Genomic DNA, 19703 nt, shown 5'->3' with positions numbered 1-19703 from the left:
AAAAAGAAAAAAAAATTGTAATAAACAAACACTAACTACATCGTTCACTTTGTTATATACCTCCACCTACCTCTTCTTCTAATTCCTCGTCCCTCAAATATCTTTCTCTCGTTTAAAGTAAATATAAGAGATTGGCTTCGTCAGCTCGCTTCTACAGTTTACCCCTGTTGAATGCATTTCTATCCGACGAACAGGATTAAGCACAGTTCATCTCTTTTCCCCCCGAGGGATTGAAACACGCACTCAAAGCCACGCGTTTAGGGGTGGAAAGCAGCTCTGTCTGTTTCCATTCGACCCTTCATCCCCCTCCCCTCCTCCTCCTCCTTCTCGCCTGTTCCAAGCATCGATTCGAGCCCGGCCACCTTCACCTGTTTCACCCTGTTTCACCCTGGCACGAAGGCAAGGCTCGAAAGGAAAGCTCGAAAGCGAGACTTCTCGATTGGGCGCATTTGGGGAAACGAATGGTAACAATGGTGGTAGCGGCCTCGAAGGGAATTAAATGACGGGCACCCAGGCAACCTCGCGGAAATTCGCACGCGGAGCCTTAATTCGAACGTTTTCGAATGGCGGGAAGACGGTGGAATGCATTGGTGATTACCGTAGAATTCGCACGGAATGCGTAATAAGGAACAAATAAGAGAAAGGGCATTGAGATCTCGAGAACAGTGGATCACGTATCGTTCGAGTGGAATTAACTTTATCGTGATACAAGTTATCGCAATATGGTGACGAAGTAGTAAGTAGGAAGAGCGATTTAAAGAGCGATCGTGGAGAATGAAATAATGTTGGAAAGATGGAAAAGTATCTGTGGAAATTTATTTATTATATTTTTCGCTAGCAATTTTATTTTGTAATTTTAAGTGAAATGAGAATGATTAACAGTGGAATGACATAAGTTTCATGTCCGTTTCATAGATATAGTTGTAATTATCTACATGTGAAGTTGTATATAGATATCGTTCATTTGAATTTAAAATTAAAAAATATCGCCTGATAACTTTTTTTTTATCTATTTTATTGGCTGATTGCAATTTAATTAATTCTTGTTCATGATAATAATATAATAAAAATTTACAATCTTGCGATATCTTCATCTATTTCGACTATAAATTATAAAATATAATTAAAGAAAAAATTAGTCTTATAAAGTATAAAGCGTCTGATAAATATCTAATCGAATGAAAATGCGAAACAAGATTAGTTATTAATGATGTATAAATAAAATAATTTTATGGTGTAAATATGATTGTTCAATTGACCGATTTTGAGATTTTCAATCGAAATCGAGATGATATGAATGATACGAAGACAAATTAACATATATAATGTTCAAAATAAATCAATAGTGATTAATTAATTATTTAAAACGAATGTAAAGATGAATTGAATTTTAAATAATCGGACATGCTTGTTGGAAAGTGTGCAATTATTTATAACACAACTATAAAACTATAAAAGATTTTATTGTTTAAAAGTTTAAAATCCCTGTAACTTTCTTGTACAAATGTTCTATAAAAATCGATAAAATTTAATATCTAAAAATAATCTTAAAAATTAATTGCATTGTCAAATATTGCACAACAATAAACCGATAATATTTGCGTATATTAAATGACATTAAAAATAAAAAGATATACGTATAATTTTAAAAATGCACTTCGTAATCACGTTGTTTTTACCGCGTTATTCCCATTATTCTAATAAGTACATTATATTTATATATGTTTACTAAACCCATTCTTTTAAAATCGATATGTATATATATATATATAAATGTAAAAATATTAAAAAATTATCGTAATCAATAAGATACTTGTAAGGCACTTATGAGATAACAATATTATACACAAAACAAGTGAATAAACGTTATTAACATATCTTTTACCATCAATATAATAGTTGGATGACTCATATACCATTATGCCAATCGATATAGAAATGATTAATCGTACCCTGTTCTTAATCGATAATTGATTCCATTATGGTACGAACTATGGTAAATCGAGGCCTCGAAGCGTGAAATTTTCTTCTTCACTCTTGAGCATAAACTTTTACTATTTGTACTCGTTTCTCAATTTGTTTCGTAAAATTTTTCCGCTTGCGTTCTTTGGTATACTGTCAACAAATGTCACTCCTCCTACAATCATTAAATCACATTGTGTCACGCGATAAAATATTTAATTACGATCATAAAAAGATAATAGTGAATTTCTATGTATGATTAATCTATATATATATATGAATAAGATGAACGTATAACAAAAAAAATTTATTATATGCAAATATTAATATTCTGAAATAATTTATAATAATAATAGATTATTAGATCAAAGATCATACGTAATACAAGATATGTGCATAATATAACAGCACTCTGTAAATTTAATAAACGTTGGATTATTCGTTAAACAGGTAATTATATAATTCGTTATAATAATTAAAAATAATAATTAAAATTACCGAAGGTAAAAAATTATCTTTTTTATTATTTATCGTCAGATTATGGACTTAATTTGTGCGATTTATCGTATCATCATTATTTATCATATAATAACTCTAAGTCACTCGTTGTAAAAACGAGTATTATAAAATAAATGACAACTATAATTGAAAAAAAAAAATTGCTTTACCTCTGAGTTGCTTATATTCCGACACTTTGTCTTTTACGAAATTTTTGATATCGTCATCCGTCGCCTTGGTACCTTCCTTGAGAATTACGAAAGCTTTAGGTATCTCGCCGAACCTTTCGTTTGGAATACCAATCACAGCTGCCTCCATAACATTTGGATGTCTTTTTATCAAAGCTTCCAATTCGGCTGGTGGTACCTGATGTAAAATTTCGAAGAGATGAAATTAAAAAAAATAAATAAATAAATAAAAAAGCAACTATTAAATTAATTACGTCACATTGATATTTCACGGATAAATTCTAATATTTACCAACTATATAAACTGATACAAATTGAAACATGGAATATATGCTTTACGTAGCTGAATAGAATTACGTTGATACTAAATTGAATTATGAAACTGCGATTGCAAGATCAATTCATAACATTTTTCCTACAAATACAATGTGATAAAATTTGTTAAATTCCAAGCTTGTGCGCGATAACATTCAATAAATAATAAATAATTAAAAGCTTTTGATTGGATTCGTCCGATTAAAAAATTATTAATAATTAATAATTAATATTGATCCATTTACCTGGAATCCTTTAACTTTGATCAAATCTTTCTTCCTATCCGTGACGAAGAAATAAAACTCGTCGTCGAAATAACCAACGTCCCCAGTTTTCAGCCAACCATCGACAATCATCTCTCTCGTCGCTTTCTCGTTGTTTAAATACCCTTTCATGATATGAGGCCCCCTGGCCCATATTTCTCCCTTTTGACCAGCAAGAGAAATATCCTCGTTCGTTGCTGAATCGACTAATCGTAATTCGCAACCGGCAATGTTTTGTCCGATACTTGCTGATTTTCGACTCCACGTGTCTAAGCAAATCACGGGTGAAGTTTCCGTCATCCCGTATCCTTGTGAAGAGAGGGGAGGAAAGAAAAAATAATAATAATTCTTATTTTCTTCAATTTTTACAACCATGGAATTTCATAGAAATTCTAGAAAAAAAAATTTAAATTAAAATTCGATTCCCCATACCTTGAGAGAATTTCAAGTTATCGCTGTTTATCTGATATCTTTCGTAAAATTTCTCTACATCCACCGCCGCTAATGGTGTTGCCCCGGTGATAATGTGATGCGTATTCTCGAAAATCTCCTTTTTAAGCAAAGGACAGATATTTATAAACGTGAGCAAAGATGGTACTGCGAATAAACCTGTTATCTGCGTGAACAAAACAAGAAACAATTTTCTCAATATTTCCACGAAGAATACCTACGAACGAAATTTACTTACTTTATGTTTCATTAAAACGTCCACGAATATTTCCGGCGTGAACTTTGGAAGAGTAATTATTTTTGTACCGTTATGGAGACGAGGCAGGGTCGCGGCATTCAATCCGAAAATATGGAAGAAGGGTATAATTAGGGGTAGTACCTCTTGAAAATCGGCTGGAAATAAATGATCGATCTTGTTAACGATCTTGTTGTAAATCTTAATGATTTAATTTAAACGTGTTAAATTATTATTCACCGGTTGTATGTCGCCACATTCTTTCTTCCGCCGAATATTCCACCATTTCCATGTTACTTACTAAATTCTTGTGCGTCAACATGACACCTTTCGGCATGCCAGTCGTTCCACTGGAATATGGCAAGATGGCTAGATCATTCGAGGTCATTTGATGATGCGTTATAGGCGGTAATGTTTTACCTCGTGTAATAAGATCCTATAAAAAAAGGAATAATAATCACACATTAACATTAAATATTCACTCATCTCGACTTATTATTTAATAATTCATACCTTAAACGGCACACTGCCTTCGGGAATAGATCTAATACCATCCTCGATAACCACGAAGGGTCCTCGTGACGCGGAAGTATTTTTCCTCGCTTCAAGTACAATATGTGCAATTTCTGCAACTGTAATTATCGCAATGGCCTCACAATCCTTTATTTGTTTCTTCATTTCCTCTGTTCGAAATGAATCATCCATGTTAATTTTATGTTATTATGCATTTTATTCGATTATTCGAGCAATTATATATTTTACTAAAAATAAAAAATATGAATTATGAATTTTTTATCGAGTAAAAAAAAAAAAGAACGTTAGATTATTAAAACTATATATAAAACACGAATTATGAATTTTTTATCGAGTAACAAAAAAAGAACGTTAGATTATTAAAACTACATATAAAACATACATTGTACGAATTATGAATTTTTTATCGAGTAACAAAAAAAGAACGTTAGATTATTAAAACTATATATAAAACATACATTGTACGAATTATGAATTTTTTATCGAGTAACAAAAAAAGAACGTTAGATTATTAAAATTTTATATATAAATATTAATTCATAATAATAATACATTTGTTTTTGACAACTTAATAATAATTTTTAGCATTTTAAATTTAGTAATTGTTCGAATATGATTCATTCTTGTTTTCTAGTGTAATATAATTTTAATCTTTCTGCATTTTTACAATAAACCAGATAATATTATCGAAGAAACATTATACATGTATTATTTTAAAGTATATTCAAATGTATACATTCGTAAAATTCGAATTTAAATAATTTCAACTTTGAACAAACAATATTAGATTTTTCTTAATAAATTTATATTTTTTTACACAATATTTATACACTAGTTACTAACGTTTATCTCAAAATAAATTTTTAATTTATTCTGTTACTCATTTAAATCGTATTCTGTTTTCAAAATATTTACAATCATATTTAAAATATTTATTTTATCTTTCTTCTTTTCATAAATATATATATCATTTTCTTACGTATAGCCGATTCAACGTATCGAATCTTGCAAACATTTATTTATTTTTTTCTTAATACAACAAACAAAAAAAAAATTAATCATTATACAATAAAAACAATTTAATTTTTTCTTCCTTAAAGAATATTTTTCATGAAAATATTATAAATATTTATTTGTAATATTTATTATAAATGTGTTATAAATTATTAAATGATATTTACGCATATTTCGATTTTATTCTTTACTTTAATTATTCACATAATTATTACTTACCGATTGTGTAAGTAGGATTCATGGTAGTGAGAACAAGATCAGCTTCTAAAACACCGGCAGCAGCTAAAATCGTTTCCGGATAATTGGGCGCTACTAGGGCCACCAAGTCACCTTTCTTCAAACCCATATTCTTCAAACTTCTCGCGATATAATTACTCGCGTCCCTCGCTTCAGCGTACGTGTATTTTTTCCCGGTTATCGAACATTCCTAAAAAACGGTAACATCGAATACATTATTTTTTTTTAATTGCCGTAGTAATTATATGCCGTAGTAAAATGGAGAGTTAATAATACTGATAATAATTCTCACACAAGATCGTATTATATGATATCACATTATATTTTTCCCAAAATAAAATACAGACAAAATAATTTGAATGGAAAAATTATTTTTGTCGCGTATATTACCAATGCAATGCGATTAGGGAACCTCTCGACATTCTTCCATATGTATTCATGAACGAGGTTATCGGAAGGCGTGAAATCCCCATACGGAGAAAGGAAAATTTTTTTCCCATTTTCATCCTCTATGAATTTGTGTCGAGCTTGAGTAGACGCATATTTCACGAACCGGTTTACAACTTTTGTCCCACTCTCTGATATCTGGCCCAGTCTACGCGCATAGCGAACGAACTGCCTCATGCTTGTCATTCTTTTCACTTTCTTTCACGTATACGTCGTGACGTATCGAAACAGTTATCTGGAAGAATAAAAAAAGCTGAAGTGAAATTTTGAACTGTGAACGAAATAAATAACTTTCGAAATTTACGAATAATAATAGGCGAAATAAGGGATATCGGTTAATATAGGACACGATATCGGCTTAACGAATACAGACACAAAGTTATAAAGTTATCGAAGATAGAAATAAATTTATCGAAGACATTTCCGTAACTAATTTTCTCTAATTTTACGATGTAATAGAATTTTAAAAACCGGTAAATCGAATAATCTTTGACGTATTTCTTCGTAATTGTCAATAAATTAACTTTATGAATTTTAAATTATTTTTCTATCAATTCTCTGAAAAATGATTTACGATTTAAAAGATCAATATTTACATTTCTTTCATTATTAAAATATTTATCGAGTCAATTATTATTATTCCATCGCGTAAAGCAAATTACATTCGATTAACACATTACAATATGAAAATCGAGTGAATGCATCATTTACGATGCTAAATAGTAGACGTTTTATCAACAATGTGAATTCGTTATATCGAATCAAACGACGTTTTATTCAGTGGAACGAGTTGCTGGTCAACAATAAATAAGAGTTCAAAGTTCGATCCACTTATCGGTATCAACCTTTTGGATATCTCTTGGATGTGCATAAATACGTACCGATTTTTATTTCGCTTATTATCGTGATAAATGGTACAAGTGCCGATCAATTCTAACCGGCAATTGTTGAAAAATTTGTATTCAACATCGCAACTTCGACCATGATACCAACGATGACACACGATTCTCCACGATATAATAATTGTTTAAACGTTCTATTATAATCCTCTTATTCTATTCAATTCTAAGGTCGAAAAGCGAATTAATGACTCGTGTCACGAAACAAAAGGAAAACGGATGTTGTTCCATTTTTTTTTTCGACGATAGAATTTATAATGAGATCCATCAATTAATCTTAAACGAATTGAAATTATAATCTTAAAATGTTGAAATTGAAAAGAGAGAGCAATGCGGGTCAAGCTTTCGACTTCTCGGCATTTGAAACGACATACGGGCATAGTACATCGGCCTTAAATAACATTCTAAGTAAGCGCTTTCTCAGAATGCGAACGTTCACTTGGACGGGCGTTAGTTACAAATGTGTGTACGATGAACGGCAACATATTATTTTGTTCGTTTTCCAGCTGCAACGCACTATCGTGAATGAAGCTAATACTGACTGCCCGATAAACTCGCGGAACATTGCCCCCATAAACGAATACAAACACGAGATAAAACTTGTTCCCGGTTAATTAATCGATAATAGAATACAACATTTAATTCACCACAATCATTTAACGGATGAAAAAAGAAATATTCGTATCTCCAAGCTCGTTTTTTAAGATAATGCAAAGGAAACCGCTTTTTCCATCGATCGATCTCGATCGTTTCTTCGGACGGGGAAATCTGTCGCATCGGAAAACGAACTCTCCGACCCTTTCCGTTTCGATTCGATCCGAATCGAAGTCGAAGATCGAGGATCGAGTTGAAAGAATACGAAAGAAAACTCGAACGTTTCGAGCGTGGATTTCCATCAGCCTGGAGATTTTATCTCACGCGCGACCCAATTTCAAAAAACTCCACTTATAAATAAGCCACGACTAAAGCCGTGAATGAAAACGTGCCAACCTTTTCCGTATCGTTTTGAACGCACTCGGTGCACATACGAACTTGGTCTCGTGCAACTTTCTTTTCGATTCGATTTCGACGAGATCGGGCGCGACGAAAATTCGAAAAATTACCGAAGTCACCGAATTCACAATTTAATGAAGCTTCCTCGCCTAACTGTTTTCTCTGACAGACTAGTGGATTCTCTGGCAAACCACTTAACTTCTACTCGACTGATTCCCCCACCCGGTACCCTAACGAAGGAGGCGTATACAAGGTGATCGTGAAGAGTGTATCATCGCTTTTCCAAGGACGGTTATTCGTAAAGACACATAAAGACATTGTTGTTGTCCGTTGTACACGTGTACAATTTGTTTCATTAAGCCGCGACTGTCATTGCTGTGAAATTACTATATAACGTGTAACCGCTTGTATTTTACTACGTTACCTCGATCTAACACTATTATATTATATTACATAATTTCATGAAACAAAATATAACCAGACGAATAAATCAGAGAAATTTTTATGCAGATAATTTTTAATTGCAATGCGCTTGTTTCTTTTTTTTTTTCCTTTTCTTTTTAAATTTACGATCAACAATCGGTTTTATTTGTGAAAACGATAATAATTTATGCCCAACGCGATAATTCTCGTTCCTTTCTCAAAAATCACGTTACCGTGTATATCGTGTTATTCGTTCCTTACCGATTAAATAATCGTATCGTTAAAACGATCCGATCTTACATAATCGATATTTATTGGCCATCTCGTGCACGAGTGTAATTAAGAAAGGAAGAATTAAGAAGGAAAATTGCATCGATATCACGAAACAACAACAACAACAACAACAACAACAACAAAGTTTCCATAAAAAGTTTCCTCCTTTGCCATCCGACGACAAAATTCCATCCCTCTCTCGTCTTATCGTTCGTCGACAATACAACACCCTTCGTGTCGGGAACCCCTCGAATCGACCCAACTCGCGATTTTCATCCATTCGGAATCGCGATTCTATAAATCTCGTGTACAATTACGAATGCGACGGGAATTATTCAACGGAAGAATTTGACAAATTTTTCTTAATAAGAACGAGATATTTTGAAAACTCGGGACGATTTGCACTCGACACGTTACTCGCATCGTCGGGTGCGTCGGCGCGGCGTCATCGACGCCGACTCGGATCGCCACGTGCAGGCCCGTACAATGGAACTCCGTGTTCCGTGCACACGTAATTAAACATTCTCTGTACGCGTTGGCGTTGATCGTTCGAACGACTCCAGGGGGGAATTTTCCCTTCCGTTTCGACCGTTGCAGTTTCGCTCGGTCGATGGATTTTCCATTAAACCGATCCAGCTCGTCCAACAAACTTTTTTTAAGCGCCCCACAAGGATTCATCCCTGTCTTGGGACAAGGTGACGACAACGCCATGTCGACGTTCGCCCCTATACCTGGTCCTCGCCGCAACCCCCGTTACGTCCCTAGTTGACCGTGAATCGCGACGAGAAAACCGTATTCGGGGGAACGGGATTTTCGTGTTTTGCTCGTCGGGTTGCCGTCAGGTTGCCGTTGTTATCCGTTGCCGCCGGACTGTCGCTAGGCGAATTTGGGCTATGAATGAAGACCCAACCCTTTCATATCGAGGTAATTAGAGAGAGAAGAGAAGAGATCGGAGAGTGTTTGTATCGACGGGCGGAATGGTCATCGTCTGTTCGTCACGCCGAGAGCGAGACTGCGTCATTACGAATCAATTTTTGTACCGTTCGAGATCGTGAAGGACGCGGGGGAGATCGGTTTTTTTTTTATCATCAGGGAACCGTCGTCGCACGGGAACGGAGGAACTAATGGCTAAAACGATCAGAGTGCGTGAAAAATATTTTTCCTACACATGACGTTCCTTCGCACATGACGGTCCTTCCATTTGCACTGTTAAATAACAATGTATACGTATCGATAGATATTTAATAAAGTTGAAAAGAGAAAATGATCAAAGGTGATAAATAGTCAACGGTGTCGTGATAATTACTTTACGGGCATGCACACGTACGAGCTCGTTGCTCGTCTGCGAGAGAAAATATCGACGGGAAATAAGAGGGAAAAATAACGCGAGAAATAATGTGTATTTCAGGTCTTGATAGTGTTACTGTTATCGGTAATCCCGTGGCCAGGGCCCAGCGTGTTTAAAATATCATGCCCACGCGATCGAGCGTCCGTGGTGAGGAGGATAGTGCAGAAGGTAAAGAAACTTTTAATTCGAACCAATTCGTTTTTAAACGAATCGCATGTACGTTGCGATATAAATTTTGGAGAGGAGAAGTGATAATTATCCAATTTCGAAATAGCCGTCTCCCTGGTTTTTTTTTTTCCAGAGATGGATGCCAATTCTGAAGAAACATCAAGTGGAATTGCCGCTCGAGTGTCCGTTCCACGAAAGTCGGGACATTTTTCGACCCCAGCAAAAGGCGAAACATCAGCACAGACCATCGCAATGGACCTGCGGCCTGTGCGGCAAATCCTTCTACGCGGAGAAACACTTGGATGCCCACTTCGATAACAGGCACAAGAGTAACGTTAACACGGTAACTTTCCGCCTCTTCAGCTAGTTTACGATTTATTCAAAAGAGCGTTTCGTTTTATTAAAAAAAAAAAAAAAAATTCCTCTTCAACCGCGTGATGAAATGCGGCCTAAATGCGATCTTATTCCATCTTTTTCTCGATGTCGATTACAACCGATTGATAATATAAGGAATCATCTTTTTCTTTTTTGCACTCGTCCCAGACTATCGATGTATCGCGTCACCCGTTATCGATACGAATTATCTTACGAACAGAGATAATTCGAGAGAGATCTAATGCCAAGTGTATCGAATTATGAAATTATAAAATTGTAATTGTGTGGACCAGGCGGAGGATGCGGTGTGCCTCGCGGATTATTGCGACATCATGAGATGCGACGTGCTGGGGAACAGGGACTTCGAAAGTTCTTTGGTGGACGACGAGGGTGGCCACCACAGCACCGACATACAAGTGTGGAAAGAGAACACGGAGCAACGTACCACTTCGGTCATGTCCTGCGAGTCGCGGGCCGGTTTATCGAGGACGTATCCGGTGGAGAAGGGTTGCACGATATCCGGAGGCGGTGCTGTGACCAACATTCAGCAATATTGCCATCGAGAAGACAGCGGCGCTCTGGAGAACCATCGTCTGCCGGGTACGGCGTATCACGTGGAGATCGCTGGCCCCGACAACAAGAGCAACGCTTGCGACAATGAAGAGGACGAGGACGAGGAGGACGACGAGGACGACGAGGAGAATCTCGTCGAAGCGGCTTTGCCAGCCGTGGACAAGAAGCAGAGGCGCAAGGGGTTGCATCTGAGGAAGCTGAAGGCCAATTGCAAGCCGGAGGAGCTGCAAAAGCTGAAATTGCAGTGCGAAGTTAGTTTCGTGGGACGGTTGTAGAAAGAAACGGTTAAAGACGATGGATCTGATTTATCTCGGAGGCATTTCTTGATATGAAATTTTGATTAAATCGAGCAATAATCGAGAGATAGGAATAAATATACGATAAGGGAACGATTTACAATAGATGTCTTTTTAGGCCAAATGAATTTGATGAATGGTTGAGTTTTTTTGTCATCTCTGGAACTCCAAGGTTACAAATCAGGGTTTAAGTATGTAAAATTGACGTATTATCAGGTACCTGTTTGTTGTCTTTGAAAGCTTCGATCCTCGTAAAATGCTTGGTTTATTGAATATCTTATCCAAAAAAAAAAAAAATCTCTCAAGTACGAATACCTCCTCCTTGTAGAGAATTACTTTGGCTTAATTTGTATACCATAAAACGAAGAAATCTGTTGAGCAAAATTTCCAGACCCATGTATATTATCGCTAATTAATCTTTAACATAATTAGTAAACTAACAACAACACAAAAATTGAATGGCAATAGAAAATAATATTAATTATCTTGTTTGTTTCGCACTCACGTTATTTTAAAACTATTGACAGGTATTGATTCGCGATTGCATCGCCGGTCTTTTGACAAATCTTTCGGTACGAGATTTCCAAGAGATCGAAGGTATAATTATTAAAATTCGTTAAAAATCGAAGAGAATTTTATTGATAAATCTTATTTATGAATTCTCATCATTTTCTTTCTTTCTTTCTTTCTTTCTTTTTAGGAGAGTTGAACCGAGCGATATGCTGGTATCTTAGCTGCGACAGATACTGGGAAGACACGAAGAGGCAACAAAGGCATACACCTTGGTACCTGTTAACCATTTTTATGGTCGTTCTATTCTCGTCGATTTACGCGTGCTACTATATTATTTGGGTATTATTCAAGTACGTACGTTTAATCAGTTTAAACGTGAAATTATTTACTATCTTATCGTTACTTCTATTTACATTTAGACATTAAATATTATGATACATAGATACATACATAGATACATTCATATATACATACATATATAGACTGAAGAATAAAAATTATCATTAATGGAATATTTGTCATAATATCGTCCATTAAAGAGGAAATATTACAGGAAGGACAAATACTCAAGATACAAATATTCAAGATAATTCTTTCTTCTTTCTTTTTTTTTTTTTTTTTTTCCTCATAAAAAATATTCGGAATAATCTTTCGACGATATTATATATTGCGAAATATATACAACAATAACACAATAGGAATATCTTTTCAATGATATTATTGAAAATTCGATATGGAAATTTATATTAGTATTGACTCAATAAATATCTTACGTAAAAGTTCAAAGATCACATCTTTTTTTACTTGTAATCGTTCGTACATTGCTTTTTCTCTTTTCCTCTTTTTCTTTTTAAATTCATAATTCATAATTCTCTTTTTTTCAATTAATATTATAAAATAATATTCAAAATAATTTTGTATTTTTGAACGAATAAGCATATATCATTGTTATAATTAACGAAACATCGTTATTATTACCGTTTAATCGAAAAATTAATGCGCCCACTAAAATTCACACATTCTTCTACATTTCCAGTTCAGCGGAAGAAGATAGGCTAGATGGAGGCGGAAGTTTAGATTACACGGATGGAGATATCACGGGTACATCGCACGAACAGAGTGGTTCTGGCGAGAGTAGATCCGGCGGGAGAAGGAAGGGTGAGCCAGGAGATGAGAATATGCCCATATCGAACGAAGAGATGCCCGACCATTACATATACGTAACCTATCCACCCGAGCTGAAGCAGCGATTACTGGACAGGTAAGTAAACTGAGGGAAAAAAATTTTAAAAAAAAGTATTAAACAGTACAATGGATATCGATGATCATACGATAATTGATTGCAGCTGCTACAACAGAACCACTCGACTCTAGACGATCGAAGAGATAGGAGAAGGTTGGACAGAGAATCGATCGGGAAACGTAAGAATAATCCAAGAGATCCCACGAGTCAGTTTCATGGCTAACCATCATACTTCCTTCCTTATTTTTCCTCCTCTCCTTTAATCTTCGTGTTTTGTATACCAACTATGGGAATAAATTGCAAAATGTACACGAGTAAAGAATATCTTATTAACACGTGTATGTGTTTTTCAATCCTTATTTTCTCTTATAAAAATATGATGTACGTAAACTTTATAGATTAAGATTAGAAATCTTTTAAAAATTCAGAGATATCTTATCTCTGAATTATATAAGCAACTTATCTCCGAAATTATAAAGCGAATATTAAATGAATCCAATTTTAAATTAATATTTAATTATTATTTCCGGACTATATATCGATCGATTTCCGAATCTTATTGATCGATGATCCCAGTTCAAAAGATCAATTTATAATTTGAAAAATCATCGACGAGTTAAATTTTAAAATAGAATCGCATGAATTTGTTGTAATATTAAAAATAGTGTGGAAAAAAACATAATTCGACTTGGATTCATGTTTGATTATATGACAAAAAAATATGTTGTCATATAAGATTATTGATATTTAAAATAACATCACTTCCGTGCTTTTGCATTTTTTAATTTTTTTTTTTTTTTTTTTTTATTATAAAATTTCCAAGCTATCAATGACGCAACCTAAACTAATTTTTTTATCGCTTTCGATTAAAACAGCAACATCATCATTACAAAATGCAAAATTGATCGTATTAGATATCGATACCAGACCAAAAAAATATTATACACAAATATATACTTCAACTCGCGTTATTGGAATAAAGCTCGAAGAAACAAGACACACGGCCAATCCTTCAATGATACAGTAATACTTCCCTTTCGATTCGATAATGCGTCTCGGATTTTATTTCGAAACTCGATGCTCGATTCAAAATCTAAAACCAATAAGTCATCTTAATGGACCCGTCGGAATCACGCTGCGTGTCCATCATGCTGGATTGACGAACCAGCCGACGCACGCTCGGTCTTTGCTGATCCTCCAACAGCCTTTGAGGTATCGGTGCCTCGGGTACTTCGTGCATCTCCACCGTCTCTCTCGCCGACAGATCCTCGTAAGACGCCGCGGCCGACGAAGGTCTACAATCCATCCAAAAAACGAAACCGTCCATGAGAATAATTAAAATCCCGTCTCTTGGACAAATTTCTACATAATATCGATAAAATAATTCGTACTTGGTTGGAACGCAACGAAAACAATCTGCACAAGTCCAATCTTTGCCGAACAATTCCCCTTCCTCGACGGTTTGGGGCAATCGATGATGCAGAGTCTCGGGCAAACGCAGGCCTGACAATCCGCCGATTACAGATACGACGCCAAGAATTACGAGGGGCAGCACCAAGTTTTCCTTGCCCTGCGCGAAATGACGCAAATGCTTGCAAGATTCATCTGACCGCCGGCAATATATATATATATATATGTATATATATATATAGATATATTTACGATCACTTACGAGATACGTAACAAAGGGAATGATTATTAGTCCGAGACCACTGATGTAGGCGGAGAAACCGATCGCTACGCCGCGCAATTGCGTGGGGTAAAGTTCACCGGCGAACGGATATATAATTAGAAAGGAGGCCGATATCGCGGATTTCGATAAGAGGAATAGAATTAGCGTGGTCACAACCGCATCTGTAAAAATGAAGAAGAAGAAGAAGAAGAAGAAAGAGAATGAAAAAAGGAGGGACGATTCTATTTTTTTGTTCATTGCTATCATCGTTGAACCGATCTTTCATTTCCCTGCTTTTCTCGGAACGATTCGATACCGGGTGACAAAAGAACTGTGGTAATGCACGAGATTCCAGCCACCACCATGCTCAAGCAAAGAGGCCAACGGCGACCCCATCGATCCATCACGACCCAGCAAGCCATGTAGCTCGGAATCTCGGCAAGAGATGAGAAGAAGAAGCTCAAGTGTTCCTCGTTACCCAATGCTGGCCCATAATACGATAATCCAACGTAGACCATGTTGTTCGCGAACCTGGAAAAAAAGAAAAAAGGGATCGAATCAGCGATAAATTGTTTTCGCAACTCGTAAAATTATAAAAAATCGTAACGTGATGCGAACGTTTGTAATAAAACGAAAATTACGAAATTAATAATTAATAATAAACAAAAAAAAATAATATTTTTTAACGAATATCTTTTACATTTGAACTTTGATTTACCAATTTAGAGTGATCAAACATGTTTTTAATCGCATGTTTGGAGTTTTGAAGAGTGATAAAACACCGGGACCGCTACGTAATCTCTCTTCTTCACTTTTGGACCGTGACATCATCATACGTTGTCGTAATTTTTGCGTGAAAGAAAGCGGCAACTCTTTTCCATTTACTTTTGCCAATCGTTCCAAGATATCGTTCGCCTCGCCCAACCGACCTTTCGCCAACAACCATCTCGGTGACTCTGGCAAAAACCTGAAACGATCTTACGCGTTATTACGATAATACCGTGCAAACAAAGGCGAAAAAGAAGGACCATATTATATAATGATGATAACTTACCACCAGTATAAGATGTACAAAAGAAATGGCGCACTCGTGACTATGGCTAACGTTCTCCAATCTCTTATCAAGTACGTGACACCGGCCAGCATACACAATCCCATTGTATAGAAACTGCAAGTCATCACTGTCACGAATGATCGATAATTTGGACCAACCAGTTCCAAAGCTGTTTGCATGAAATCAAGAGACAAATTAACATTCGTTCACGTTCCGTGAAAACATATTTGACGGCGTCGTTGTTGGATTCGCCTTTATTTCATTCTTTACTCTTACAAATCATCTTACATATGATAAAGGGAATTTGATAAATGGCTGGGATGGTCAAACCGACGACCATCCTTGTTGCGGCCCATGTCCAAAAGCTGTTCGATATGAATGTTAAAAATCCACCGGTTATCAGAGTGGCCAGACACGTGAAGAAGGACAATCTTCTGCCAATTCTGTATGCGATATAACGTCAAATCAGCGATGAAATGAAATCCGTATCCCCGATTCGAATATCAATAACAATATGATTACCTGTCATTCAAGGTACCGAAAAGGTACACCCCGATCGGTCCACCTGTGTTTAAAGCGACTAATCCGATCGTTGGATAAATCGCATAATCGCATACGAGATTAAACTGTAAACATGTTTGAACACGATTATTTGTATTAAAATTAATACAACCTCCTTCCCCCTTTCGAGCGAGGAGAATTTTCGAAAATTAAAAGCAAAAAAAGAAAAAAAAAAAAAAAAGAAAAACGTACATCGATAACGATAGAAGATTTCACTTCCGACGTCTCGTACTCCCAACCATGATCGCATGGAACAATCGGCCACGATGAATTTGGCACGAACGAGGCTGTTGTCACGACGGAAATGTTTTCCGCTGTCCAATCGATATCGTATCGCGTGCATTGGCTGTACGTTTCATTGTCGTCCTAATTACGAAACCAATTGTTACAATATTACGAGCAAATAATAACTTTCCAGCCAAGCGTATATTCCTACTCTATCTTTTCCTACAATATATATGTATATTTTTAAAGACTACTCTCTGCAGAAGAAAACAAGCTAACATTCTAGCAATTACTCAATTACCTAATTCCTCTATTGATTATATTTAAGACAAGGGGTTAAATACAAAGGGTTGATATCAAAACGCAAAAATTACGCCTAAATCTTTCTTCGACTTAATTAAGGAATTAATATTATTATCAGCAATTAACATCTACGCTCGATCAAGCTTTGAATCGCCTAAATTCTTCGCGATGAAACGAATATATATATACATTATGGAGATAGGGGGGGATGGTATTATTAGCACCTAGACCGAGAATTGCACCTGAATGGTCGGAATCGCGAGTCTCCTTCTTCGAGAGACATCCAGACTCTCCAACCCCGGTATTTTGCACCAGTGGGGTGGCGTGTCGGCCATGAACAGCTGGTTGAAAGCGCAAAAGCCGCATGGGAGACACGCCGGAAGGCACACGAGCCAGAGAAGTTGTTTCTGATAACGGCCGAATTCACCGACGATCGGTAAAAGATCGTCGAGATCGAAGCCATCCTGCGATTACGAAACTCCCGTCTCTTTTAATTTTTTAAACGATATCCTTTTCTATGTAATCGATGAAAATCACAAGTGGCACGATGACGGACAATTTTCAAAAAGTTTTAAATTGTATCTATTCCAATCGTAAAAATCGATAAAGATTCGATGCGATGATTAGATAAACCTTGGAATTATTTGAAGAGATTAAGAAAAAAATATATGAGCGCTATCGCGTCAAGAAATTATTATACGTATTATATATATATATATATATATAGAAAGTAATAATAGACAACTTTTCCTGTAAATACGTAATTACATTCAGGAAGAACTTACTTCATTTTCCGCGCTACCAGTCGTCGCCTCGATGTTTGCCGATCCAGAGGTTCGATTCTCATCCAAATGCTCCATTCTCGTGAACTTTGCCCACGTTCAGCTTACCGAAACCTCGGCCGATACCTTAGAAACGCGTTACGTGACGTGCATTAGCTTCCTTCCGATAGCAGTGCAATCGACGCGCCATTAGTTCCATTCTGCTGCGCTTTCTTTTTTTTTTTTTTTTTTTTTTCTCTCTCTCTCCTCTTTCACCCTCGCGCGATCATGACACGAAGAGCAGTTTCCCTCCGAGGTCGCCACCTATCGGATAAAAGTATTTAGATACACCTGCGTTCAACACGTTTCGCAGCAGATTTAGCGAGTTCTGGTAGGACACGAACCCAAAATGATCGGATGAGTTTTAGACAGAATTTTATCTTTTCACTGTAGATCAATCCACTTGCTCGCTCAACATCTTTTTAGAAAGTTCGTTCGTCTTCTCGACAATCGTTACTCTTCTCTTAAAGAAACTCACTTGTCGTGTGTGTTATCGTATTGAAAAAAGAAAAAAAGAAAAAAAAAAAAAAAGAAAAAAAAAAGAAAAGAAAAGAAAGAAAGAAGAAAATGTACAGGGAAAAATAAATGGATCGAAGTAAAAAAATCTGTGCAATGTATGCGCGAGATGGACGTAATGATAACGATTAGCGCGTGAAGCAGAAAATTAAATTCAATGAACGGTACGTATTAACGGTTTAGATTAGTATCAAAAAAATGGAACTGATAATTATTCCGGAATTTTGATAACGAAAACACCGATATTGTTCATATTCTCTCGGATATAATACATGAAAGCAAAGCGTTTTCTCTATTATTCTGTTGAACAGTGAATGAAAAAAAAAAAAAAAACGAAACGACGGAAAGATAATGGAACGCGCACTCCCGCTCTTCGCGTTTCACGCACGAAAAGAGAATCGAAAAGAAAATACAAGCGACACCGACTCCAGAGCCCGCGGGGTGTGCCCTTCTAATTCAATTGGGTTAAGGGTATTTAGAGAAGATTAAGAACAATGCTGACACATACTGCGTGGCGGCCGCGATTCATTCTTCGCCCGTACTGCGTAAGTTTTTGCCATGTTTTGCATTTTTGCCTCATTCATTATGCTCTTCCACTTTAATAATTTATATCCGATTATATCCCGACAAAATGTCCGATCGGAAAATTTCTATTCTAATATATTATCGTCCTCTTACGTAACCACGTTTAACACGCATTATACCACGTTTCATCGAATTTAATTCGTAATCTTAATATAACTCGAGATCGTTGAAACAAACTCCGAATATTTTCGTGTAATAACAAAGATCGTTGGGAAATTCTATCGTATATCGCGAAATATATACGGCTTCTTTCGAATCCCAAGTAATCCAATTGATGAAGTAAAGGACCGGATACACGGATAATTGTCCGAGTTTTTAACGTGCGCGTTAAAAGTTCAAAGAATTCTAATTTTCGCGCTCTTTCGTCGTGACATAATTCTTATATCGAAGGGGGAAATGCACGTTCGTAATGAAGAAAGAAATAAAGAGAAAGAGAAAGCTCGAGCGACGATTGGTAATAATAGATAGCATCATTGCGTAGATTCAAAATGAATTTTTATTCTGGACAATCTCGTTTTGTCGGAGACAAAAAGGAAAAGAAAAAAAAAAAAAAAAAAAAAAAAAAAAAAAAAAAAAAAAGGAGAAGAAATTTCAAATGTGAAAACACATGTGGAAGCAATTCGCATTTCGATGGTCGAATCTTGCGGGATGAAACGATCTCGCTTTCTTCTCGGTACATGATAATTCTTTTTTTTTTTCTTTTTGGTTTTTTTTTTTTT

The 19703-nt window shown here is 35.8% G+C and overlaps 3 protein-coding genes across 8 annotated transcripts; 1 reads left to right on the top strand and 2 right to left on the bottom strand.

Moving 5' to 3' along the window:
* Nucleotides 1-1444: 1444 nt before the first annotated feature.
* On the bottom strand, nucleotides 1445-8208 carry LOC122716129 (4-coumarate--CoA ligase 1-like). 4 transcript variants are annotated; one of them, XM_043938909.1, is made up of 10 exons: nucleotides 8033-8190; nucleotides 6087-6378; nucleotides 5679-5886; nucleotides 4425-4594; nucleotides 4152-4347; nucleotides 3915-4069; nucleotides 3659-3842; nucleotides 3209-3534; nucleotides 2631-2826; nucleotides 1445-2137 (listed from the first exon to the last, which is right to left on the bottom strand). In XM_043938909.1, the coding sequence occupies exons 2-10, from the start codon at nucleotides 6327-6329 to the stop codon at nucleotides 2055-2057; spliced, it is 1761 nt and encodes a 586-aa protein (XP_043794844.1). In that variant the 5' UTR covers nucleotides 6330-6378; nucleotides 8033-8190; the 3' UTR covers nucleotides 1445-2054. The 4 variants fall into 4 exon arrangements, with proteins under 4 accessions (XP_043794844.1, XP_043794845.1, XP_043794847.1 ...); XM_043938910.1 differs by lacking the exon at nucleotides 8033-8190 and adding an exon at nucleotides 6740-7991; XM_043938912.1 differs by lacking the exon at nucleotides 6087-6378 and having other exon boundaries at nucleotides 8033-8208.
* Nucleotides 8209-9061: 853 nt separating this feature from the next.
* On the top strand, nucleotides 9062-13491 carry LOC122716130. Of its 2 annotated transcripts, none has more exons than XM_043938914.1 (8): nucleotides 9062-9655; nucleotides 10140-10247; nucleotides 10381-10590; nucleotides 10916-11446; nucleotides 12019-12088; nucleotides 12192-12354; nucleotides 13041-13265; nucleotides 13351-13491. In XM_043938914.1, the coding sequence occupies exons 1-8, from the start codon at nucleotides 9629-9631 to the stop codon at nucleotides 13376-13378; spliced, it is 1362 nt and encodes a 453-aa protein (XP_043794849.1). In that variant the 5' UTR covers nucleotides 9062-9628; the 3' UTR covers nucleotides 13379-13491. The 2 variants fall into 2 exon arrangements, with proteins under 2 accessions (XP_043794849.1, XP_043794850.1); XM_043938915.1 differs by lacking the exon at nucleotides 9062-9655 and adding an exon at nucleotides 9662-9873.
* Nucleotides 13492-14340: 849 nt separating this feature from the next.
* Nucleotides 14341-18941, bottom strand: LOC122716128 (carcinine transporter). 2 transcript variants are annotated; one of them, XM_043938907.1, is made up of 12 exons: nucleotides 18228-18941; nucleotides 17848-18147; nucleotides 17305-17526; nucleotides 16727-16900; nucleotides 16496-16599; nucleotides 16262-16416; nucleotides 15974-16142; nucleotides 15638-15886; nucleotides 15236-15450; nucleotides 14920-15101; nucleotides 14639-14817; nucleotides 14341-14542 (listed from the first exon to the last, which is right to left on the bottom strand). In XM_043938907.1, the coding sequence occupies exons 2-12, from the start codon at nucleotides 17920-17922 to the stop codon at nucleotides 14341-14343; spliced, it is 1926 nt and encodes a 641-aa protein (XP_043794842.1). In that variant the 5' UTR covers nucleotides 17923-18147; nucleotides 18228-18941. The 2 variants fall into 2 exon arrangements, with proteins under 2 accessions (XP_043794842.1, XP_043794843.1); XM_043938908.1 differs by lacking the exon at nucleotides 17305-17526.
* Nucleotides 18942-19703: the final 762 nt, after the last annotated feature.

The sequence above is a fragment of the Apis laboriosa genome, unplaced genomic scaffold (assembly GCF_014066325.1).
Source record: "Apis laboriosa isolate Shangri-la unplaced genomic scaffold, ASM1406632v1 scaffold42_cov153, whole genome shotgun sequence".
Taxonomy (NCBI): Eukaryota; Metazoa; Arthropoda; class Insecta; order Hymenoptera; family Apidae; genus Apis; species Apis laboriosa.
Note: the sequence above shows the minus strand (reverse complement) of the source record. Positions and strands in the feature narration are given on the sequence as shown.